Here is a 25,825-nt window from a genome sequence, read left to right as displayed (position 1 = left end):
ATCAACAAAAAGCTATAAAGAAATCTTTACAGTATATTACAATTTAAATATCTAGTCCATTCCCAGCTGGAGTTACGGTCAATTTGTGGCCCCCATCCCACCCTGTCCTCAGCTCCTGCCCCCCCCCGCCCCATATGGTCCCCTCCTTGCCAACACAGATGTAAAAGAGGGGTGTGGCAGCGGTTACAACAACAAGACTTGTGGTGGGTGAGGAAGGGAGACCTCCAGCTTCCCCAAACAGCAGGCTTGACGGAGAGGGTTAAGGAGGTTTCCTGAGATACTTTGCTGCGAGTTCAAAGTTGCCCCCCAAAACCAATGCGAAGAGTGGAATTTTTTACCCCAGATATAAATCGGGTTACACTCTAATGTGCAATAAAAAACCCAAATTGTGTGTGAAGTTCACCCCAATAGCTCATAGGGATTTCAGGGTAAATTTGGCCAATATGTGAACACCCCCCACTCCATTCTGGAGGAGATGTGGGCCAAACGCCGGGTGTGGAAAACTTCCTCGGGCCCCTCCTTTTCTTTTTAAACTTGCCTAAAGGTCAAGTTAAGCCACCTAATGGCGCAGCGGGGAAATGCCTGACTCACAAGCAGAAGGTGACTGGTTCGAATCCCTGCTGGTGCTTTATCGGGCAGCAGTGATCTAGGAAGATGCTGGAAGGCATCATCTCATGCTGTGCGGGAGAAGGCAATGGCAAACCCCTCCTGTATTCTACCAAAGAAAACCACAGGGCTCTGTGGGCGCCAGGAGTCGACACTGACTCGACAGCACACTTTACCCTTAAAGGCCAAGTTAGGAGCCACCTAATGGCACAGTGGAGAAATAACTTGCCTAGCAAGCAAGAGGCTGCCGGTTCAAATCCCCGCTGGTATGTTTCCCAGACTATGGGAATGTTATGTTTGTTTCCCCAAACATATTATGGTATGTAAATATAATATGTTTCCCCAAACATATTATTTCCCCATACATATTATGTATACCAAACATGTTATGGTATGTTTCCCAAACTAAAGGTAAAGTTGTGCTGTCAAGTCGATGTTGACTCCTGGCACCCACAGAGCCCTGTGGTTGTCTTTGGTAGAACACAAGAGAGGCTGACCACTGCCATCTCCCGCGCAGTGTGAGAGGATGCCTTTCAGCATCTTCCTATATCGTTGCTGCCCGACCGAGGAGTTTCCCATAGTCTGGGAAACATCTCAGTGGGGCCTCTCATTTACAAGGGAGGGGGAAATGTCCCTTGCTGCTCCTGAAGGCCGGACTAGAACCGATGGATTAAAATCGCAAGGGTGCACATTCAGGCTAGACATCAGAGCCGTTTGACAGTGGAACAGCCTGCTTCATGCAGCGGTGGATTCTCCACTGGAGGTTTCCAAACAGAACCTGGATGTTCGAGCCCAGGTTTCCAAACAAAGCCTGGGCTCGACTAGAAGACCTTGTAAGGTTCCATCCAACTCTAACATTTAATTATTCTGAACAAAATAGATATAAAAATGGAGCACCAGGCATAACCACAGCACAGCACGGAATCTGGTGCTTATTGATGATCACCAAGAAATGGTGAGTGACGTTTCTATCCTGCCTTCCCTCCATGATGGAACTCAAGGCGGCGTACCTGGGCTTCCCCAGTGGTCACCCATCCAGGCACTGACCTGCTTAGCTCCAGCAAAGGGGCTGCCCCACAAGCCCCTGGACAGCCCCAATCCCTGGGGAAAGACACCCCAGGGGTTGGGGCTGTCCAGGCTTCTCCCTCCTCAGAACCTCTCCTTGCCTCTCTTCCCGTCCTGTGCGGGTCGAGACACCCTGCTCCTGTGATGTGGCTGGCGTCACATCTGCTGAGCACAGGGCATGTGACCTCTTCAGCCAGAGCGGTCTAAACACGCCGTTCTGCATTAGGCCCAACATCTCGTTCCACTGCTTTGGGGTTAAAACTGGGGCTGAAGTTCTCGGTTCGAGCCTCCCCACCTCCCTGTCGTTTGGATTCATACTGTTTATGTTCTTGCCGTTGGCTTTAAAAAGGATCTGGTCAGCAGAGAGAGTTTTGCGGGATGGGCCGTGTTGGGAAGGGGGCGAAGGCGGAGGCCCCCTGGTTCCTGCCACAGAGGCTGCACCCCTCTTTTGCTTGGTCAGACAATACCACGTAGCTGGGCTGGATGTGCCCTGTGCTGTCACAACTGCTGCTTCCTAGATTGGAAAGATTCATGGAGGAGATGGCTCTTATACATGATCATTTATAACGGATCGGTGAAGAGCCTCCACGTTCAGTGGCACAATACCCTGGGTTACTCAATGCTGGGGAAGGTCTCCATGCCCTGCATGGGTGCTTCCCTGAGTCATCTGGCTGGCTCTGTCAGAGACCAGATGAGATGGACCTTGTCTTTATCCAACAAGGTAGATCTTCACTTCTGTACCCATATCATGGGGTGGTTGGCCGAGTTGGCACTGCGCGGTCTTCTTAACATGTCTCTCCCACCTAAAGCTGGCTAGTGGTTAGTAACGCTTTGGCCATGGGGCAATCCTTCCCTCTAAGTGAGGGACCTGAAGACGGATCTTGTCCCAGGGTGTCCCATGGGATATTGCTATCCAGATCTAGTAGCCAATCAGTGGCCAGCTCCAGGTAGGTGTGGCCCAGCTCCTCCAATAATCACTCTTCATCCAATCACGCGGCCACCCCCTTCCCTTTAGACTCTGCCAGCCTCCCAGGAAAGTCCCATGAAGGAAGCCGAGATCGCAGCCCTTCCTGGCTTCCACCTTGCTTTAGCCAGACCCACGGCATCCTCCCTCCAGTCTCCGTATTTAATTCCCCCAAATGTCCGTCAGAGATCACCCAGTGACCCAGCCTGTTGAACTTCTGTCTGGTAGCCCATGCAATTCCATAGATGCTGCTCATTCCTGTCCCAAGAGGAATGCCTCATCTAGGAGGCAAAAACAGGCCACAGAGAAATCCTGGAGTCAGGTTATTGCCTTCCGGGGGCGGGAGAACTGCCTTGGTGACCTGGCCAATGTGGAGAGAGGGTCAGGAAGGTGCATCGGGGCTCAGTCGCTTTGGGGTGCCCCTGGGCTCTTGAGCCCCTGACCCCAGTGCCGAGAGACCCCCTCTGCAAGGTCCGTGCCCCCCACGTTCCCTTTCCACGCCGACGCGGCAGTTCTGCCGTCCTCTCCCGCTGGGTCAGAGCGAAGGCCGCGGCAAGCTCCGCGCGGCATTCAGCCGGTTCAGTTTGGCCCGCTCCTCGTTGGAAATGTCTGTCTTTGGGAGCCCGCCAGTGGGGTACGAGGCTGGGGGGGGTTGGCCCGCCTTGGCCGCCAGGCTGCCCCCCCGCGGCCCTGGCTCGGCATCGCGGCGGTTGATGTTGCAGATGAGGTGGACGGCGTCGGGCTGGAGGCTGTTGTTGGCCGCGGGCTCTGCCGGGAGCGGTGGGGCCTCCCGGGGTCTGCGGCGCATCCGGAGGGCCAGCAATGCCAAGAGAGGAGCCACCAAGACCAGCAGCAGGGCCAGCGGCAGCGCCGTGTAGAGAAGCAGGCTGCCGGCACCCCCTGGAAGGAGAAGCGGATGAAGCAAGGCCTGGCGAGCGGAGACTCCAAGGCACAGAGCTCTGGGAAACGTCTCCTTCGACCCTCCCGGTCCCTTGGGCCCCTGGCATCACCTCTCTCTGCACGCAAGCCGTCCTTCTGGATTGCAAGCGGCCTTCTTCCGAAGAACAGAGTTAGGGCAGGGCTGGCTGGCTGGAGCTCCCCAGCTGCTGTTGGACTACAACTCCCATCATCCCCAGCCGCAACCTGCCACTGGGGATGATGGGGATTGTAGCCCAGATAGGGCTGAGACAGACTCCTGCCTGCAGCCTTGGAGAAGCCGCTGCCAGTCTGTGTGGTCACAATGCTGAGCTAGACGGACCAAGGGTCTGACTCAGTATATGGCAGCTTCCTGTGTCCCCCCATGTCTCATCCTGGGTCCCATGACAGCCCCTGGCACATGGGTGTCTGCAGACAAATTTTCCGGTGAGGGCAAAGCATATGCATATATGAAGGACTTTGGCATGCACTCCCTGTTGAAATAAGAGCCTTCCCATCTCTGGCAACTTTTTAAGAGTTGCTGAAGACACAGCTATTCCCCCAGGCTTTTAATTAGATACATGGTTTAAAATTTTAATGCTGGTTTTAAATGATTTCAGTGTTAATGTTTAAATGATTTTAATTGTTTAATTGATTTAGTTTTGATTTTAACTGTTTATTGATTTTAATTGTTTTTATTTGTTGTAAACCGCCCTGAACCATTTTTTGGGGTGGGCGGTATATAAATCAAACAAACAACAAATATTTATAGACCGCTTTTCAACAAAAGTTTCCAAAGTGGTTTACATAGAGAAATATCAAATAAATAAATATGATGGATCCCTGTCCTCGAAGGGCTCACAATCTAAAAAGAAACATAAGAGAGACACCAGCCACAGTCACTGGAGGTACTGTGCTGGGGGCGGATAGGGCCAGTTACTCTCCCACTGATAAATAAAGAGAATCACCATGTTAACAAGGTGCGCCTCTTTGCCCAGTTAGCAGGGCAAAATCAATCAATCAATCAATCAATCAATCAATCAATCAGCTGCTCCACATTAGCCTGGCCATGAATCCAGGAGAGGCCCTGATCCCTCTTGCAGACGCCCACACCCTAGAACCTACCTTGGCACTCCCCTTCCAGGCACGGGTCCTGCAGCTTCTGGCACGCAGCACCCTCAGGGCAGGAGCAGACGTAGCTGCCCCCTCCGTCCAGGCAGGAGGCCCCTTCGGGGCAAGGGTTCGGGGAGCAGAGATCCACAAGGACCTGCTGGATCAAAAGGAGGAGACAGATGGAGGCCGGGGTGGCAACTGGAGGGTTTACAGCCAGGTGGCAAAACACAGAGAGATCCCCAAACTGCAGAGTTGGCGGCTCTGTGGAGGCTCACGTTAGCAGAAGGGCAAATGGTAGAAAGCTGGGAATCCAGGCACTCATTTCTGCCCATCGTTTCCTAGAGACAGGTCCATGCGTTCTTGGCATGAAGCGCATTCTGCAACCTTCCTATCGTTTGCAGAGCAAGCTCATTTGCATACATTTTGCATAACACATTCCACTTCCGTCAGGCAAGCGGGGAAGACCGAAGCAGGGCACGGCCAACCCATCCCTTGTCCACAGGGATGCTTACTAGGGCACCCAACCAGTTTCGGAGACCCACACCTTTTCAAACCTCTCTCTACAGCTGAAGGACTAGAAACTTGAGGAAGAAACTAGAAAGAAGGAAATCCACACAGCCCGGCCTAAAGCCCCCTTGTTCTAGGGGACTCGGGAGCTGGCTACTAGGCTGCTTTGATTTTGCTGCGTCTTCACCGCATAGACCACCTGCAGATTGTGTGTGTGGGGTGGGTGGGTGGGTAGTTTACCTCACAGTGGGGGCCACTAAGCCCGGGTGGGCAGCTGCATCGGAAAGACTTGTGCCCCATCTCCTGGCATTGCCCGCCATGCAGGCAGGGGGTGCTGATGCAGGAGCTCAGCTCCGTCTCGCACTCTGTGCCTGTATATCCCGCCGGGCAGAAGCAGGTCCGTCTTCCGCCTTGTACCTATTTGGGAGGAAAGAGAGATGGTAGCAGAGAGGAGAGCCGGACATTAGAAGAGGTGGGTCTAGAAAGGGCAGTTTGGTGGGCAAAGGGCCCAGGGGAGGAACAGGGCAGGATGCACCCTCAGCACAGCAGGATGGCGGATTGGCCGGAATGCAATCTGGTAGTGCTGCCCGTGACCCACTCAAGGAAGTCGAATCGCCACCTTGCATCAAGCAGGCCAGGAGTTCTCAACCTGGGATCCCTAGATGTCGTTGGACTACAACTCCCATCATCCCCAGACACAATGGCCAAAGGGGGTGGGTGGGAGTTGTAGTCCAACCACACCCAAGGCTGAGGACCCCTGAATTAGACACATCCATCAAAACCCTTTGTGACTAAAAATATATTCCCCAATCGGGCAATGCTTTCCCCAATACTTCTAAGAATTGCAGGTGAGTTAACGGAGAGGCAGAGCAGGCATTCGCCTACGGCGGCAACATGTGAGGAGCAGCAGATTTTGCCTCCCCTCTCTGTGAGCAGCGGCGGCTGCAGCAGCCAGGGTGGAGTGGGCAAGGAGAAAGTCCCCCCTTTTACCTTATTTTTAAAAAGAGAGAAACCTTTTTTGTTTAAGGTAAAAGGGTGGCAAAAGCCTTTTTGCTGATGGGCGGCAAAAAGCTGAATCTTCCCCCCCAGGTGGGCGGCATCGTTTCAGAAGAAGCGCTCCCGCTTCACTCCCGCGCGGGAGAGAATGCCTCTTCTGCCCTGCGGCCCAGACACGCACCCCCTAAAAATGAAGGCAGCCTGTTTTCCATCGCAACCCATTGCTTCCGCCCTATGCAACGCTAGGCAGATATAATCAGCAAATATTTCTCCCATCAAGGAGCCAGACCTACAAGAAAGCCAAGAAGGCTGGAAGCACCCGAGGAGCCTGTGTGGGTGCAGAAGGGAGCAGTTTTCTCAGGATAAGCAGCCCCGATTCTTGATTCCGTAAACAGGTTTGCAGAGAGAGAGAGAGAGAGAGAGACACCTACCTGACAAGTTCCTCCATTGTGGCACCGTCCCTGACACGGGTTCTTGCCTATCCAGAAGGTGGGGGAGTGGAGAAAAAGGTCTGTGTTACCTGCAGAGTCACAAAGAGCTCCAGAGGGGGGCATCACTTCTCAGGCCAGGGACCCACCAATTTGGGCTTAGTTCACTAGCCAGCCATGATCTGCAGTGGCCACCAGTCCCCTCCCTGGATAGGAGGCCTCTGGAGAGGAGATGGGTGTGGGGCTGGGTGCCCTGCTGGCCAGAGGGCTGGGGGGCACTCACCCCTGGCGGGTGGGCAAGTGGATTTGCAGAGGCCTGTCTCAGACCAAACGGTGTTGTGAAGCAGGGCAACTTTCTGAACTGCCCAAAGAAGAGCCTTTGTAACGGGGAGGCTTACAGATGCAGGCATATTGCCGCCTTCTGCTCACCACTGGCCCATTGAGCCCCAGGCTGCCTCACGGGGGTGCCGTCACGGATCTGCAAGGCCTCAGGCGCACAAGTCGGACCCCTGGCTCTCGTAGCCCAACAGGTCTCCTCGTGACGGGTGGCAGCGGCTCGTCCCGGCCATCCTCTTCCAAGGGTAAGAGATTGAGCCCGAGACCTTGCGCAGGGTAAGCTGGCGCTGTGGGCCCCCTCCTCCTAGCCCAGCTGGCTACATACTTGCCCCGCTCAGCCGGGCCCCCCTCCCCACTCGCCCGCCCCCCACTGGGCCCCCCCTCTTACTGATATTGCAGTTCGGTCCCGTCCAGCCCTCCAGGCAATCGCAGAAATAGCTCCCAATGAGGTTTTTGCACCCGCGGGCGTGTAGGCAGGGCTTCCTCTGGCATTCGTTCACATCTGGAATGCAGAGCAGGAGGGGAGCCCCGCTAGAGCCGGACAGCAGGCCCTCTAATCCAGGGCTCCCCCGATGTCGCTGGACTACTACTCCCACCATCCCAGCAGGGGGTGATGGGAGTTGTGGTCTAGCAACTGCTGGGGGGAAACCAACCCAAGTCGCCTTCTGGGAAACCCAAGGCTGAGAACTTCTGGCCTAATCTAAAATCTAATCCCTGTGGCCAGGCCAGACTGATACCTCCAGAAAGCCCACAAGCAGGAAAGGAAGGCAACAGTGCTCAGAGCTAGAATGCCTCTGAACATGGAGGATCAACTGAGGCACCTTGCCAACATCCAAATTCACCTAACCTGAGCAAGGGCATCTAATCTACTTTTAAAGTCATATAGGACTGTGGCCGTTACTACACTGGGTGGCAAACTACTACTACTACTACTAAAATATGTATATAGTTAATTAACATGGCATTCAAATAGAGTGTGGAAAAAAGGATCATAGGAGGCTGCCTTATACTGAGTCAGACCCTTGCTCCATCTAGCTCATTATTGCCTTCACAGACTGGCAGCGGCTTCTCCAAGATTGCAGGCAGGAGTCTCTCTCAGCCCTATTGTGGAGATGCTGCCAGGGAGGGAACTGGGAACCTTCTGCAGGCAAGCAGGCAGGGGCTCTTACCCTGAATCATGGCTCCATCCCCTAAGGGGAATATCTTGCAGTGTCACATGCAGTCTCCCCTTCAAATGCAAACCAGGGCAGACCCTGCCTAGCAAAGGGGACAGACAATTCATGCTTGCTACCAGAAGACCAGACACCGTCATTTTGCCAGAAATCACGGTCAAGGACTCCAAATGGGTAGTCTGGCTGGTTCAAAAAACAACCAACCAACCAACCAACCAACCACAACAAATAGATGCTACAACTTTCTCACGTTTCTGACCCTCACGCATACAGTGGAAAATGCAGGAAGACTCACCGATCTGGCAGGTCTTCCCTGTCCACTGAGGTGGGCAGATGCACTTGAAGCCACTGGGGAGGTCTCTGCAACTCCCTCCGTGACTGCAGGGTCCTGAGAGACAGTCGGTCACCTCTAGGGGGCAGCAAAATACACACTGTGGTTAGAGGACGTGGCTTAACACCAACTGTAGCACCTTCCCCACACGTCTCACAGAGTGGCCACAGTCACCACATCTTGGGGCAATGCTGAGCTCCATAAGTGGATTAACAGGCACCCGAGCAGAGTGCGAAGCCACCGCAATTCTACCACAGACCACGGCCAAGGACTTCAGCAGCAGAACCTGGCTAGCTCAGATAGCACTTGTTCAGGTTTCTAGCTCTCATGATTGCAGGGAAAAATGAACCACACAGAAAGGAACTGTTTTAGTGTTGTGCAAGAGTGAGGGACACATCTATAATGCATGTACAATTCCCCCCCACCCAAAAATTATTCAAGTTTTGAGATGTTATAGTTGTAAAATGCTGCGTGCAAATTGACAATTTTAGATCTCCTCTCTTTTTTAAAAAAATGCTTTTATTAGTATTATAAGTGGAAACAGAAAGGTTACATCTCCCCATACCGGTCAGCCCAGCCTGTCTTTAACAAGATCAACATTCAGTAAAAGTGAAAGTAATGAGGAATGAGAGTAATGAGGAATAATAAATCTTCACAGCTCCAGCTCCACCAAGTGACCTATATGGGAATTCTTCAAGATAAAGTCAGAGTCTTGACATGAAAGAAGCAAACTCTTTTTCCAACACTTTAATTTCCCCAGTCAGAGCTTAGATAATTAGTGGCAACAAGGCGATTGTTCAGCCATAAAACACTTTGTCAGCTGTGCAAACAGAAGGAATTGTAAATGAAACTGTTAGTTCAAAGCGAAGTTTTCTAGAGTCAGAGCCTCCTGGCAAGCAGGTAGCAGAATTTGTCCGCGCAGGGTTCTCTCCAAGTCTATCTTCTTCTCCATTCCTCTTCTCCATTGCAAGTTCTTGTCTGCCGGGAAGTTCAAGCCGGGGGGGGGGGGCGGGGGGGGCGTTTCCACAAAGAGTTTAAAGTGGAAAACAACAACAACAGAAAAAGCCCATAATGATCTCCGACAAAAGCTATAAATAGTTTAGAGATCAAGATTAAAGTAAGAAATAAGTAATTGCTGGGATATTAGACATTAAAAAAAAAACTCTTCAAGAAAAAACTGAAAGCTGTTAGCATTGCAATGTTGAGATCTTCAGCAAAGTAAAGATAGCAGAAAATTGGCAAGAGCTTTCAATAAAAAGAAAAAGAAAAAACCCATAGATCTGCCAAACTCATGGCCGTGGACATCTCAGAGATTTATTAGGAAAGATAAAGAGAATAGAGCAGGTTGTCTGTACTTAGGCAATGAAATGCCTCTCTTCGTTCGGTTCGATGCTTGCAGAAAGGTCTCTCCAGATGTTCATCCAGGGGTTTCCGGGGAGGACCGAGCCCTGCACACATACCGACCGCCATCTGACCGATGAAAGGTGATAGGACCAAACGATTGTTGAAAACCCTGACAGCTGGTTTAGTCAGGAGTTTTCGTTCCAGACGCCATCTTGCTTTTTCCGACAATTTCAGATCTTCTCATCTATGGAAGATATGAGTTGTTCCCCAGACTCATAACAGCATATATTTGCACAGGTGGTGGGAAAGAGAAGTCGCAATGGGATGGACTTACCCACTCATTGCTTTCCCTTCCCACAACACCCCTGAGCTGTAAACCTCTTACCATTCTGACATGACTCCCCATTCCATCCTGGGGGACAGACACACCGAAAGCCCGAGGGAGTTTTGAGGCACGTCCCACCATTGGAACAAGGTTCAGAGGTGCAAGTGAATTCGGCTACGGGTGACAGCAGAGTAGCTGGAGGCATCAAAAGGAGAAGCACCCATTTTAAGACCATTTTGCAACTATGTCTGCAAAGGTTTCTAGCCCACAAAAAGATCCACTAGCCAGCCTGCTAGTGCACACATATATTAACTATTTGCCGACCTCAATGAATTATGGACCAACAATGGAAAATCTTCTCCATCTGGTTGCCTGGATGGGTTTCTCAATTCGCCAGAGGGTGATCAGGCTGGTGGCTTTGCTTTAAGATGAGGCCCAAGACCCCCTCACCCAGAGAGACTTTGTTCACCTCTCAGCACCCCCAAGTCCCACTTCAACTACAAAACCCCAGTCTTCTCCCAGAGCTGGGGGGGGGGGGAATTGCTGCTGCTGTGAGTGCTTTTTGCTAGATGTATTTATTCTGGGGGTTTGGGGATGCTTTTGTCTTTATTATCCCCATCCTTTGTGTGTCCATTTTCATGGTTGTTTTACTAGTGTTATGGTTAGGTTTACTAGTGTTATTGTTAGGGTTAGGCAGGATGTTTTTAAATGCTTCTTGGCAGCCATTCTGCAAGCTTTGACACTGAAAGGTGGGGTACAGATTAAAAAAATCATAAATACATCCATGCGGTGGGGGAGTAAGAACCCAGGTGAGTTGAACACACAGTTCCCTCTCTAACCACTGCATTCTACTTCCCGGCCACAGATGGAAACAGTCTGTGTGTCCTGGCCTCCTCCCCACCCGCCCCACTGCATCCATGACCCCACTTCCCCTCTTAGAGTGGAGGCTAAAGTCCTGGTCCGCCACTCCTGTTCAACTGCCTGTAACAGACCCACACCGAATTTCCAGTCACCCGCATTATACAGCTGAAAAAACAGTTCTGGAGAAAGAGGAAAAGGGTGTGTGCAGTGGTGGTGGGAAAGGCAGGGCGGGGACTTGTCCCACCGAAAACCCAACATTTATAGATGTGCTAGAGATGGGAAGAAGAGCAGATCTGGGCTTTCTGTGACTTTTGTACAGGCAGTGCCGAAGCTCACCCAGAGCAACTGTATTTCTAGGGGCCCAGTGAAGTAACCCATGATCAGCCACGTGGCATCCCCCAAATCCCTTGTCAAGTCGTGTTTTAGATTTCTCTACCCCATCGCTCCTCCAGGGAGCGGAGGGTAGTATAGTTTCCTATCATCAACACCCCTGCAGGATAGGCTAGGCTGAGAGCTGAACTAGAGGGGACCTTAAACACATCATTTGGCCCTGTGGATTTGTTTAGGAGCTGGGGGCAGGTCCAGTTTGGGACAGCAGTCTGCAGGGAACGAATGGCCCATGATGAATAGCCCAAGGGAACCCACTGAGCTTCCAAGAAGAGTGGGGAACTGGACACAGCTCAGCTCTAACCATTATGCCACAACACCCCTGAACATGTTGCCCCCTCCCCGGGATTCTGGGTGGGATGCCTTCTGATCATGCGGGGGCAACGGTTTAGGACAGTCTCCCCCCCCCATATCAGCCCCCTTGGCTCACCATTCTCACAGTTCCGGCCGTGGTACCCCTCAGGACAGATGCATTCATATTGGTCGGGCTCCTTATTGGCACACGTGCCTCCGTTTCTGCATGGACGGTGGGACCCACAGTAGTTCAGATCTAGGGAGGGATAAAAGGAAAGCTGTTTTCTTGGCTCCGGGAGGTCCTGCTGGATTTAGCTTGGGCCGGGGGGGGCGGGGGGGAGAGCAATGTCTCCTGATCGACCTTTGCTGCCCCCTTTCCAGAGTGCGAGGGAGGATTTTTGGCTGGGAATCCCCTGCTCACTGAACCAAAGAGGCCCCTTTTCCACGCAGTGATTCTCTTTACTGAGCAAGGGGGAGAGCAACTGGCCCTCTCCATCCCCAGCACAGCAACCCTCCAGTGGCTGTGGCTGGTGTCGACCTTATGTTTCTTTGTTAGATTGTGAGCCCTTTGGGGACAGGGAGCCAATTTATTTATTTATATCTATGTAAACCGCTGTGGGAGCTTTTTGTTGAAAAGCGGTATATCAATATTCGACATCCAAACCAGCTTCGATGCCACCTCTAACCTGCAATGTTAACAGTGGACTAAACTGCAGGGCGGTCGCAAGCTACATTCTCTCTCTCAGTCAGAGGCCACCCACCTGAGCCCCACACCCTGAATATGGGGATACTGACTCTAATTTTTTTTTTATTCAAAGGACATTCCAGAGGAACATGGGAAGCGGCTTTCTACTGAGTCAGACCCTTGGTCCATCTAGCTCAGTACTGTACTACACTGACTGGCAGCAGCACTTCAAGATTTCAGGCAGGACTCTCTCTCAGCCCTGCCTGGAGGTGCCAGCTTGGGACCTTCTTCAAGCATACAAATGCTTTCCCAATTCCCACCGAGCAACGGCCCCATCCCCTAAGGGGAATATCTTGCAGTGCTCCCATGTGCTCACCCATCCGAATGCAAACCCAGGCAAACCCTGCTTAGCAAAAGGGACAATTCATGCTCGCTGCCACCAGACCAGCTCTCCTCCCCCTACTGCCTCCCCTTGTCCCTGGCCTGCTGAATCAATAGCCGCAGTCTCTGGGCCAGGAGCAGCCAACTGTACTGGGAAGACTTGAGGAGCACCCAGAATCTGGGCAGTGCCTGTGAGTCTAGCTGTGTTAGGTCTAGAGAGCTTGGGGCTGCACACAGCTGCCTTCTGGTGGGCCCCCTCAAAGCACACGCTCACCCTTGTCACACAAAAGGCCGCCCCAGTTGGTCTCACAGTTGCACTGCCAGGGTTCGGTGCAGCTCCCGTGAACACAGCCCGGGAAGAGGATGCATTTGTCGCAGAGCAGACCCATCCACCCGTAATGGCACCTGGGAGAAGGAGAGAAGGGAAACAGCCAGGGTGGAAGCACTCAGCCGCCATGGAGGTTCTTGCAGCGCCCCTGCCTCTCTGCACGAGTCGCCGTTCTGACCTCACTGCCTTCTTCCCGGCTTCCATCGGAGCTGTGTCCGATTGGTTCATCCAGTCGCCCCAGTGCAGAGACACAGGGGAAGGGCCCGCCCTCAAAGAGGCTGCCCCTTGCACGGGTCACTGCTCCAACCTGGAAGCACACTCAGATCAGGTCCTCGTGCAGAGACACGCCGAGAACCTCCTGAGGGTGTGGGGGCCTTTAAGGAGGAGCTGTCAAGGACTCTTCACCTCCATGGGTCGGAGGCCGTCTGCATCTGAACACCAGTTACTAGGGAGCAAGTGCAGAAGAGAGCCGCTTGCTTCCCAGAAGAGGCTGCGTTAAAATAGGATGCTGACGGACAGAACAGACCCCGGGGCCTGATGCAGCCGGGCAGGTTTCTCATGCTCCCAGAGTACTGAATGCTCATCCGATCCCCTCGCAACTCTAAACTTGTCCTTGCACACGAAGCTTCCATTTCGCTGTCTTGGCAGCCAGCCAGCCATGGATTTCTCTCCCATTAATTGCCAACGTCTTATTTTAATATGGATAGGACTCCTGGGTCCCATCGCCACCTGGCCGGACGTGCATGTGTGTGTGTGTGTGCGTGCGTGCACGCAGGTGGGTGGAGTGGCCAGCGAGGTTTCTGACCCAGGCCAGGCCTCCCAAATCAGCACGCGGGTGGCCCTGTAACCCCATTTCCTCACCCTCCACCACACCTCAGCCGTATCAGCCCCAGGAATCGGACGGTGACTTCATTTTCCTGGCTGGGGGCCAAGAGTTCCCTCTCCTCCCAGCTGAGCTTGGCTGGCTCTGCCCCGGAGCATCGACTCAGCAGCTGGGAGGAGCAGCTTCCGGGCTCCCACACGTTGGGATTTGCCCGAAAACTGGCTTCTGTCTGGGGAGGGGGCAACCCCCCCCGCCGAGAAAAGAAAATTGGGAAAGTCAAGGGAAAAGCAAGCAATGACGGAATCCGTACAATTCGTTCTGAACTGTGCTCGTCCCACTTGGCACTGTGTCCAGATCAGAAAAAGAAGGGAAGGTTGGGAAATTCTGAAGGCATTCCCCAAGAACAAAAACAAAACACACACACACACACAATGATCTGGGGGAAATAATCTGTTGCAGCCTGGAAACAACGCTTGTTGAAATGAAGAGCTCAAGATGCTTCCTCAACTCACTCCGGTGGCTAGAAGAGGTTTCTTTCATGAACACTGATGCCCAGTGCCTGCTAGGCTGAACAGGCACACAGCATGTGCGTGGGTGGGCTCGAGAAAGAAAAAAAGAGGTAGGTGCTTTTGTACACTGCCACTGAAGGAGGTAAGAAGCCTTGAGTTTGGGGAGCTGGCTGACGTACTCCTTTGCTTTGTAGAGGAGGTACAGATGCCAAATTCAGAACTATGCTGTGTCGCTCAGCAAGGATACTTGTAAATAAGCACATATTACAAAAGTGCCTTTATGACTTCTTACGCAAAACTCTCTCCTTACAAGGAATCCACAAAGGGTTTTCCTGGAAGTTACCATCACTGAGGAAAGCTGGCGGAGGGGTGGGCATAAATGGCTGATGCTACAAACTCCACAGCACAGCTCGGAAACATGCATGGAAGCCCAGGGGCGCTTGGCACTGCATGGAGCTTGCCAGACTAGACCCTGCAACGGGGTCATGTCGTATTTCGGAAGCCTGCTTCCACACTTCCTGCATCGTGACATGGCAGTCCCAACGCAGACAGCAGGGGGCCGTTCACATTTCTGATGCCTTGTCTCGAATTTAATCGCTGCAATTTAGAGCACGGATGTCGTACATCCAGCATGAAAAAAAGTTGCTGTTTTTACGGGTGGTTCGTTTCCGCAAGACTGCTCCCCCTGCCCGAACGGAGGCATTTTGCTGCTGATGAGCAGCTAGTCTGGAAAGCGCCCAGGTGAGCCAGACTCCTCTCATGCGTCTCTTGGGGGCCCTACCTGCCCTGCCTCCCACTGCTTACCTGCATTCACCAGGCACCTCGCAAAACCCATGCATTTCGTGACACCCCTGGCGGCAAAGAGCTGCAAGATACCAATAAGATGCCCACAGTTAGCTCAGAAGCAGGACCAGTTGCCAGGGGCCCCATCCTGCTGGTGCTTAAACAGATGCACAACTCCCAGCACCGCTTGGGACCCAAGTAGCTGAGTGGGGCTGCTTTCCTCCCCACACCCCAAGGACATCTTCGGAGGCCCTCCTCTGGCTGCCGCCCCTTTGGGGGTGAGTGGGGAGCAACCAGGAGGAGCAGGGCCTTCTTGACTGTGGCACCCCACATGTGCACTTCCCTTCCCAGAGAGGAGGAAGCCATCCTGGGGACGTACCCCGCATACACTTGTCTCCCGTCCAGCCGTCCAGACAGACCTTGTTGCCTGCAGCGTCACAGATGTGGTGCCCGAAGAAGTCGTCTCGGGGGCGGCAGAAGAGGGTGCAGGCCGGGCCGTAGTAGTGCTCCTGGCAGCGCACTCGCACCCGGTACTCCAGCGAGGTGCCACGGCCGTGGTGCTTCAAGTCCTGCCAGCCCTCGCCTGGGTTCAGCATGCCCGGGCGTGTCACCCTCTCCATCAGCTGTCCCGATCCTGCAAACAGAAGGCACCACCATGGGAAGCTGCTACTCACAACACACCTGGCTGATTTCTAAAGGGAGGGTCTTACGAGCTCCAGTGCCTCTGGAAGCGATGTTGTGTGCCTTGACGGCCTTGCAAACAAACAAACAAACAAACAAACAAACAAACAAACAAACAAAGACCGCTGAAGTTTCTAGCCCACAAAAAGGTTTGCTAAGCTGCTAACTTGGCCCTAGAGCTGTCGTTGACGTACAGCTCCCTTTATCCCCAAGCCAAACTGTGGCCGAGGGGAATGGGAGTTTTATTTCAACGACAGCTGGAGGGTTTGCCCACCCTGTGGCATCCCACATGCATTCCCACTGAAATAATATGGGGCACAGCGGCAGCGTGCAAGAAACCAGCAGTTCCATCCCGTTGACAAGATCTGTCCTACTGACTCACCCGGAGGCAATTAAGAACCTAAGAAGAGCCCTGCAGGATCAGACCACAGGTCCATCTAGGCCGGCCTCCTGCTTTCGCAGCTTGGCCAAAACAGATGCCTGCCGGAAGGCCAGAAGCAGGGTGTTTGGGGGCCCAGACCCTTCCTGCTATTCTTATACAACAGCAACTGGCATGATGGCATGCTGCCCAATATGGCCTCCAAAACCTGGGGTTCCAGTTCCTCTACTCTACAGGTTGTAGGCCAGTGGCAGAATAAGACCTCTGGGCATGTACAGAGAGCCTTTTCTTCACCACTGAGCTGAACCACCTTGAGCCATCAAACGCTGGTGTCAAGGCACAGAACCCTGGACCAGAAGGCAGGCTTGTTCCCTGCCCTCTAACCCCAAGCGTGCAATGGCTGGAGGCAGTCCAGCTCAGTGGTGACTCTGTACGTGCTCAGAGGCACCCTATTTTCTTATCCACCATATGCCCCTAGTCAGCAACTAGTTTTGCCACTTGGCAAACACAGTTGGAGATCGCAGGGGGAAGCATCCACCCACCAAATACCAACCCTCCACACCCTCCGGTGGTCAGCTGTGGAGCGGGGTCAAATTTCACACAAGGGCCATGGCCAGTTGCTGATCTCTACATATTCCAGGGGGGAAATTAAGTCGGGCTCCCCCTGGGGCTTTTCCACGTCCCCAGCAGGGGGCAGAGTTGATCCTTACCTTGGCTTGTGACATCAGTGGTATTGGCAGCATCCCAGGCCTCCAGGACCAGCGAGTAGGAACGCTAGAAGGAATGAGGAATAAGGTGAGAGGAGGAGAGAGTTCTCACGGGGAGTGCAGCTGGCAAGGCAACATTCCCCAGAGGCTGGGCGCAGGGCAGAGCAAAACGGAGAGACTCTCGTTTCAGCCACCAGGCCCAGGAATCTGGAATGCAAGGCTAGGGGAAAAGAGCCCGGTCTGGGGGCCGAACCCTTTTTAGGCAGAAGGAAAGGGAGGCACACAAAGAGGCTGCAGGATCGAGGAGCACAATCCTGACTCCCCGTGTCCCAACTCAGACACGTTGCATACAACCTCCACACTTTAAAGCTTGCCGCTCGATGTAACCGCTGCAGGAAACAATAAACCAACGACGGGGTTTATTGCCCACTGTCTCTCCAGCTCTTGGCTCCTGTGCTGTGACCCTTAGGCACCACTGCTCCCCCCCCCCACTCAGGAGCTGGGAAACAGATCCAGAGGCATTGGCGCGGGCTCACACAAATGCCTCCTGCCCACACAGAGTTCCAGCTTTGCAGACGGCGGGGAGAGCAAGAGCGCTCTAATGCCATACGGCCCCCATGACCCCTCTTCCCAGCCACCCTCTGGGGAAGCTCTGCCTGCTCACAGGTAGGGCAGACAGCGAAGTGATGCAAAGCCCTTTCTCCTGCGCGTCCAGAAATGGGGGTCTGAATGGGAAGGATCTGATCGGCCGGAACACAGGCTCGCCGTGGGTCTGTATGAGGCACCCACTCCGGCCCCACCCTGCACACCCAATTTCTGCTTAGAATAGAATAAATAGAAATAGAATAACTATTTACCTTGGAGCAAAAAAATATTATTTTACAAACTGTTTAGTTTTGATCTTGTAAACATGTTTTTGCAAATGAAATACAGCCAACAGGACAAAAAACAAACAGAAATATTAAAAACTTCAACCACGTGAGTGATAGTGGAGTTACTGCTTATTACAAAAACTTTTGGCAAGGATCCCTACTTCTTGTGTTTACGGGTTCGGTTCCAGACAACCAAGAGATTTATTAGCCTGATTCAGTTGCACTCGGGGGCGACGGACACCCTCTCTAAACCTCTTCTGGGTTCAGGTTTGGCTTGCCTCCCTGATTTTTTTAAACTATTGATAACCTATTGAAGAAACACCTTGTTTTTCTAGTATCTCTTTTGGGGGTTGGCCGTTGTGGCTGGGGATGATGGGAGCTGTAGTCCACCCCCACCACCTGGGGACCCAAACTGGAGAACCAAAGGAACACACACTCCTAGTTTCTAAGCAAGCGGACAGCAGGGAGTTCTTCACACCCGGCTTCTCGCCCGCATCCCCTCTGGAATGGAGAGGGTGCATTCACATATTGGCCAAATTTACCCTGCAAGCAATCAGGGAACTTGGGGTCTGGACAACCCATGGCTTGGCCTGGCCTCTTCCTGCATATTCCTGAAGCTGTAACCCTGGCCTGGGAGGCTTCGGGAGGGGAAAGCACAGCCAGCGGGGTGGCGTGACTTGGCGCGGAAAATGCAGCCCGTCGATGTAGCCCACGTGTCCCCCTTCGCGAGGGGGAGGCATCTGGGAGCAGTGGACCTCTGCCCTCGGAGTGCTCCGGGGGTCAAAGGTTCTCCACGCTCAGTAACCTTTCCCAGGGCCAGGGCAGAGAAAACTGGGCAGTGTTCCTCTCCGCTTCCCCTCACGCTCCATTTCCCTCCTCTGTGGTCTGCTGTCCTAGACTGTAAGCCCCTAGGGGCAGGGCACCCATCGCCCTGCTTTTCGTAAAGCACCCTGCACTATGGCTCGGATTCATTTATCACGAGGTTTCTCACATCATCATAAATCTTTTCTCCGTGTCAGCCAAGGGCTCCGAATCAGAGGAGGGTATCCCAGGAGTCGCTAAGAGGCAAAGGAGGAGAGCTGGTCTTCTGGTAGCAAGCATGAATTGACCCCTTGGCTAAGCAAGGTCTGCCCTGGTTTGGATTTGAATGGGAGACTACATGTGTGAGTGCTGGAAGAACTTCCCCTCAGGGGATAATGGGGCCACTCTGGGAAGAGCACCTGTCTGCTTGCATGCAGAAGGTTCCAGGTTCCCTCCCTAGCGTCTCCGACTCCTGCCTGCAACCTGGGAGAAGCCGCTGCCAGTCTGTGTAGACAACACGGACCTAGATGGGCCACCAGTTTGGCTTGGTAAAAGGCAGCTTCCTGTGTGCTTAAAGCTTAAAAACAGACCATGTTTGCAAGACGTGGAAGTGAGATCTCTCAGGTCCAACACAGGGCAACACAGACTTTGCACATAGACTACGCATTGTCCACACCACTAGGCAGTCAGCTCTGACTGAAGCTATTCCTGGAGGTTCCCCCCCTACCCCCCACCCCCAATATTGTTCACAAGATCAAGTCATGAAAACCTCCAGAGTTCCCTGGGGATGGATGCTGGTTCCTGGAGGGAGGGGAGTCCTGTCTGTTCAGCAGGCTCCTAATGGGCTCAGTGGAGGCTCCCCAGGAGAAAGACCCAGAGAATCCAAATGCCCCCACAGAGCCCTGCAGCAATAATCAGGGGATGGCTGTGTGTCCAGATACAGCTATCACTTCACTGGAGCCAGGAAACACCTGGAGTTGGGCCCAGGGGTGTGAGCAGAGCAGAGCAGGGCCGCCTAGCTTTCAGGGGGTCTGTGCCATGAGGCCCCTCCCACCTGGCTGTTCCCCGAAGGTGCTTGCCACCAGCTCACAAAGTCTCAGGGAGAATTTTGCTAAATGCAGCTTCCCCCCTCACAGTGCTACAGTGATGGGAAAAGCCACATGCGGTAGAATTCTCCCTCCAAGGCCAACCTTCAAGTTACAGGAACCCTGAAGCCGTTCTGCCTTTTTCATCTCCTGTGGATTAAGGATTGGAGGGTGTGTGGGGTGACTATGGGTCTCTCGCTGGCCCAGCGCCTCCCGCAATCCCCACTGGGATACGATCATTCGGCATGTAATTAATTAAAATAAGGGCATTAGAAACACACAGACGCATCCCTCCATGACTCTGCCAAAGGAGGCAGTGAACGCTAGAGAAAAATCAATAAATCAGTAAGGAGGCAGTTTACGCAGGAGCTGTCTTGCCCCATTTATAGGTCGAGCGAGATTTAGCATCTGCCTCAATTCCTCCCCAGGGAAAGGAGAGTGAGCAAAGTCCATCTGGTTTCCACTTTCCTCTCGCCTCCTCCTGCTGCTGCTGCTCCCTCCCCCCTGTCTCTCTCTCAGAACACCTGAGGCCCTCTCATGAGAAAGAGGCTGGGTCAGGTTTCAGAGTTCAACTTTCTGCCACCCGCCTCCAAGGAGGACAAGTATTTTGGAGAGGAAACAATTTGGACTTCGGCAGGTATAGACGTAGGCAAACTTTCAGGTTTCACTGGACTCTTCATATGATGCGATGTGACAAAGCGCCCTGTGAAACTCAGAAGCCTGCATGCTTCCCAGCCAGCCTCAATTAAGCTATTCAGAGCTGTTTAATTCTTTTTGCATCTCTTCCTATCCATTAGCAGTGATGTTAGGATGGCAGGGTTGGAGCTTCAGGTACAGAAAGCTGGCCTGGAATAAGGCTGAATCCTTTCCCAAGAAAATGAAACAGAATCCATTCCTAACTCCAGGAGAAGACAGTGAACCAGGCGGTGAGAATAAGATCTAGCGAGGACTCAAGCCTGCTTGGCACGAGTAAACAACAGAGCAAGGGTTCTCAAGCCCAGGAATGCTGGTCTGGTGGTAGCAAGCAGGACTTGTCCCCTTAGCCAAGCAGGGTCTGCCCTGGTTGCATATGAAAGGGAGACTAGATGCACAAGCACTGCAAGAGATTCCCCCCAAGGGATGGAGCCACTCTAGGAAGAGCAGAAGGATTCAAGTCCCCTCCCTGGCGGCATCTCCAAGATAGGGCTAAGAGAGACTCCTGCCTGCAACCTTGGAGAAGCCGCTGCCAGTCTGTGAAGACAATACTGAGCTAGGTAAGACCAGTGGTCTGACTCAGTATATGGCAGCTTCCTAGGTTGGGGTCCCCAGATGATGCTGGACTACAGCTCCCATCATCCCCATCACAATGACCAGAGGCCGCCGTGGCAGGGGATGATGGCAGTTGTAGTCCATCCGCATCTGGGACTCAGAGGCTGGAAACCCCTGCAACAGAGCGCAGAGTGTTGCTTCCCTTCGCTACCGAGTAATCACCGCTGGTCCTGATGGATCCAAGTGAGAGGCTGGAGCACTGGGAATTCACCTCCTAAGAAATCAAGAAAATGCCCGAACTTCCCCCCACCTGGGCAAGAAGCCCAAAGATCTTACCGGCCAGGCAAAGTCGAAAGGGACCACCATCCTGCTGGCATGGTCCGGGCCCTTCTGGTGGTTGGCAGAGAAGACGTTGCCCCCCAGGACGGGTGTGGTGGCAGCCCCCAGGACGCACGGCCCGCCCGGGAGCGCCCGCAGCTGGTATTCCTTGAGGCAGGCCCGGAAGAAGGTGCGGCATTGCTCTCCCACAGGGCACGGTGGGTCCAGGCCGCCTCCACGGCAGCAGCGGCCATCCGCCAAGACCCCCTTCTCGTTACGGACCGCACGGATCTGGAGCTCAAAGATGCCCACCGCTTCGGGGACCTGGAGGGCCCAGCAGAGAGAGGCGGGGTGAGCGACACATGCAACACACATGCAAGGGAGCACCAGCCTCCCACCGCCCCGCCTCCCGCACACTCCACAAGATGGCATCGCCACCACGGTGGTGAGTGAGGGTGAAAACGAGAGACAAGCCCCTTGATTGAGCGACTTCGGCCCAAGTCGGCTGAATCCATTTCTAGCAGAAGCCAGCTCGCTGCCTGTGGACGCCCACAAGCAAGGACAGCCCTCTATCTGCCTCAGAAAGGGAAAGGCTAAGGGTGCCGCCGAGTCGGTGGTTGTCTTTGGTAGAATACAGGAAGGGTTGACCATGGCCTCCTCCCGCGCAGTATGAGATGATGCCTTTCAGCATCTTCCTAGATCGCTGCTGCCCGATCTGGGTGTTTCCCCTAGTCTGCACAGGCTTGTTTGGGATTTGAAGCTAGAACACTGCACACCCAAAACAAAGACCATGCCCCTAAGCGTGACAACCTGGAGCTAGGACGAGGGCTAGCTTCTAATCCAAATGCAGAACCCGTACTGATGGCCAAGCTTCAATATTTATGCAAGTGTGTATCATAAAAGAGGCCCCTGAGCATGCGTAGAGTGAACCTGCCTACCCACAGTTTTTGATGCACAGTGGACATTAGTGGATAGGACTTTGAGGGCAGGAGGTACTGGTGAGCCTTGCCTAATCCTCTGCCTCTTATTTGTTATATTTCAGTGCCTCTGTGCATGTGCAGAGAAATGTTCCTTCATGGACAGGGAGCCCACCTAAGTATTCCAGTTCCAAGTGTACAAACTGTGTGCACATGTATGCACACCCACCCACCCACCTTGATTTTTCCAGGAGTAATTTCTAAACCGCCCGAACACTTCCATCTGCATTACTCACAAGTAAAGGAACAGCTCTCTGTGCATGCTCAAAGGTACCAAAAATAACCAACAGGGGGGAAAGGAGAAGACAAAGCTCAAGCCTGCACCTTCTGACATCAAAGGCTTATCTGCCAACGTTAAATTAAATGTCCGTTGGTGGTCATGGGTAGGGAAATGCACTCTGCACATCCTCATAGGCATGCTTTCCTTTGATATTGAGCTCTGGCACGGCAAAGAAAGAGTTCGAGGGACATCAGCCAGGTTCCAAGTTTGCCCTGAATCCAAGCCAAGGTATCTGAGTTGAATGGGGTCATGCGTTGCACTTTGGGGGCAGGAGGATCGGACCCCAGCATTTAATGTTTGTCCAATGACTCCGCTTACTAAAAGCTCCGGATAGCCAGGCCAGGCAGCAAAAGGGTGAATTCAGTCTCTGTCCCCACCCAGGCACTTTCCTTCCCCTCCCTCTCCTCTTCCCAGGAGGAAATCCATCTCCCTCGGGGGATCCAGGGCGTTGCTGGAATGATCTCAGGCAGGATTTCACCTCTGCTCTCCGGGGGCCTGTTGGGAGGGGAGGTGCTCCCTGCCCTCTCGCTTGCCAGATGTGGGGCTGTGATGGCACAGCTGCCAAGTCCCGGGATCCGTGGAGGAGCCCAGCCCACTCCTTTGACACAGCCCCACGCCAGCCCTACAAAACCCACACAGCTGTTGGGTTGCAAACTCCACAGCCTTGGAAAGAAGGCTTCTTCGCTGCTAGAAAGAACGACACGTGCTTCCCGGGCAGAAACAGGATCCAAGGCTTGCGCTTATAGTGTCTGAGCATGGAGATCTTGGAGGCAAGGGTCAGCAGCTAAAGAGCATCCAGCCCCACCCCACCCCACCCAGATGGGGCCTGACCCATAACAACTGCTCTTGCCCATCTCCCAGTAGCAGTGAGTCCTAGGGAGCCAGGGGGGTGCACCCAAGGTTGCTCCTCTCTCTCCTGCCATGCCCAAGAGCCTTGCTGCCTACAGGCTAGCCATTCAACAGGTAGAGCAGCACAGTCAACCAGGATGGGGGAGAGAAGAGCAACCTTTGATGCTCCCCTGGCTCGTCTTGTGGACTAACTGAAACCCCCCTGGTTCATTCCAGCGAGGACAGTGCTGGAGAACTTCCCCTGGATCAGAATCCAGCTCCAGTCTCACCGGCACCCAGAATCCACCATCTGAGGATTCCGCCTCCCTTCGCCTCCTTGCAGAGCAGCAGATGCAGCCCAAGGCCTCTTGAACTAGCAGTCACGCTGCAGAGACGCTGGCAGTCCCAGGGTGAGGGACACCAAATCGCCTCCAGAGTGGGGGGGTTCACTCTCAGCCCCAAGATGCAGCTGCTTCTGGGGTGGAGTGCAGCAGCTGCCGCCTGAACCGCCACCCCGCAGTTTTCACCAAGCAAGATCCCACACCCTCTCGACACCTGGGGGGTGGGGGAGGCCACGGCTTTCACCCAGGAGCAGGCTGGGTCTGTCCGTCGCGGTGACTTGGGCTGAAGAGGCTCCCGTGCAGGCCTCTCTTTCGAAGGCCCCCCGCAAACAAAAGATGCCCCCCCGCTCTATCCTGGGGTCAGCCGCGCAATCCCCAAGCACTGTGGCCGGACCAACACCACGAGAGCGTCTCCATGACGGGCGCAAACTGGTTTGGGTGGTTGCTTCCCCTCTCCTGGGAGCTCCGAGAGGCGCCGTTCTGGGCCTGCCAGGCCATCTCTGGCAGAGGGCTCCCCAGATGTGGCTTGGCTACACCGCCCGTCCTCCCAGCAGCCACAGTGGCCATTTAGGAGTCCAAGAACATCTGGGGTGCTTGGGAAGGAAGCCAGCCCAGCCCAGCCCAGCCCAGCCCAGCCCCACTTGCCCCTGCGGCCCAAGTCGGGAGGGCAGACAGGCCCCGACAGCAGAACCAGCCAGGGCGTGCTCGTCGGAAGTCCCCCAGATGGGCTTCGGGGGGGGGGCTTCCTCGCCCCTAGCCGGTGCCTTCGGAACTCCAGCCTGCCCTGGGTGCGGGCAGGCAGCAGGAGGACTTGCCTCCCAAGCAGAGGAGCCTGCGCCCCCCTCAGCCCCTCCCTCGCCAAGGCCCGGGGAGGGCGGGGTCCCCTGGGCGCACCTTGCGCGGAGCCCGCGGCGGCCAGCCAGCCCGCCCGCTCCTCCAGGCAGGTCGCGCCGGGGCCGAGGAGCCAGCGGGAGGCTCCGCATCTCTCCCGGCGGGCGGGCGCGCCTCCGCCCCCCCTCCTTCTCCTCCTCCAGCGGCGCTGCTCGCCAAGGCAGCCTCGCCAGGCCAGCGGAGCCCGCCTCCCTCCTCCCCCCGGCTAGCCCTGGGTGTCGCCCCGGCCGGGAAAAGGGAGTCCTGCCCGCGTTGTCGGAGGAGCCCGCCTGGGACAATGAGAGGCAGTCGCCCCGAGGAGCCCCCCGGCGGGTGGGGAGGAGGAGCCCTCCTCTCCCTGGCCGCGGGCTGGGGGGCTCCTCATCTCGGCCAAGCCTGGGCAGCCGCCGCCGGCGCCGCGCTCCATCCACGGAGCTCTCAGCGGCGCGGGCACCGGCTGCTGCTGCCCGGGAGAAGTTGGCCTCGCCCGCCAGTCCCTCGTGGCCAGCTCCCTCCCCGCCGCTGCCTGCCTAGGTCCCGCTTTCGGAGGAGCGCGTTGGCTGCCCTCCCCGCGCCCCGTCCTGTGGGGAGAGAGCCGGGGCGGCGCAGCCCTTCTCCTCACCTGAGGCCGCAGGTGGAGCAGGAGGAGGAGCGCGCAGACGACGCCGGGGCTCCGCAGCCTCATGCTGGCTGGCTGGCAGCCGCTCAGCGGGGGCCCCTGCTCGGTGGCGTCAGCCGCTGCCTGTCCGCGCCTGTTGCCCTGCCCAGCTCCGGCCAGGGGACGCCTCGGCTCGCCGCCGCGCGGAGCGCATAAAAGAGCCGATGCCCTGTCCGGCGGCGGCGGCGGCAGCAGCCTCTCCTGGCACTGGGCGGCAGCAAGAGCCCGACTGGTATCCAGGGGGGGAGCCGCTGCCTGCCCGCCCGCCCGCCCGCCTGACATCATGTGCTGCGCGGGGGTGTGGCCAGCAGCAGCCCGCACAACTTTCCGCGCTGCTGCTTGCTGCGAGCCAGCCGAGGAGAGGAGGAGGAGGAGGAGGCTGCAGCAGTCGCGGCGCTTCCCCTCCCGGCCCTCCGGGGCAGGGCTGGGTCCCAGGCAAGGATGCGGCGGCAGGCAAGCGGGCAGGTTCTTCCTCCCAGTGGGAATCGGCCGGGGGCGCGGCTGGAGCCTCTGCCAGCAGGGAAGGGAAGGGCAGGGCAGGGCGGATCCGGGCAGAACAACGCGGGGCGGGGAAAGGCGGGCTCGGAGCAGCTGATGGACAGGGTGGGAAGTCCCCTCCCGCTGCTG

At 54.9% G+C, this 25,825-nt stretch overlaps 1 protein-coding gene across 3 annotated transcripts; it reads right to left on the bottom strand.

Annotated features, from left to right (window-relative positions):
* Window positions 1-1,107: 1,107 nt before the first annotated feature.
* On the bottom strand, window positions 1,108-25,519 carry LOC128333099 (protein jagged-1-like). 3 transcript variants are annotated; one of them, XM_053268183.1, is made up of 14 exons: window positions 25,163-25,517; window positions 21,263-21,568; window positions 16,924-16,987; window positions 15,533-15,787; window positions 15,175-15,235; window positions 12,985-13,115; window positions 11,781-11,900; window positions 10,163-10,297; window positions 8,398-8,511; window positions 7,319-7,432; window positions 6,598-6,644; window positions 5,411-5,587; window positions 4,676-4,820; window positions 1,108-3,535 (listed from the first exon to the last, which is right to left on the bottom strand). In XM_053268183.1, the coding sequence occupies exons 1-14, from the start codon at window positions 25,481-25,483 to the stop codon at window positions 3,171-3,173; spliced, it is 2,355 nt and encodes a 784-aa protein (XP_053124158.1). In that variant the 5' UTR covers window positions 25,484-25,517; the 3' UTR covers window positions 1,108-3,170. The 3 variants fall into 3 exon arrangements, with proteins under 3 accessions (XP_053124158.1, XP_053124159.1, XP_053124160.1); XM_053268184.1 differs by having other exon boundaries at window positions 4,676-4,817; window positions 25,163-25,516; XM_053268185.1 differs by lacking the exon at window positions 10,163-10,297 and having other exon boundaries at window positions 25,163-25,519.
* Between the last annotated feature and the right edge of the window lie 306 nt (window positions 25,520-25,825).

The sequence above is a fragment of the Hemicordylus capensis genome, chromosome 7, assembly GCF_027244095.1.
Source record: "Hemicordylus capensis ecotype Gifberg chromosome 7, rHemCap1.1.pri, whole genome shotgun sequence".
Lineage (NCBI taxonomy): Eukaryota > Metazoa > Chordata > Lepidosauria > Squamata > Cordylidae > Hemicordylus > Hemicordylus capensis.
Note: the sequence above shows the minus strand (reverse complement) of the source record. Positions and strands in the feature narration are given on the sequence as shown.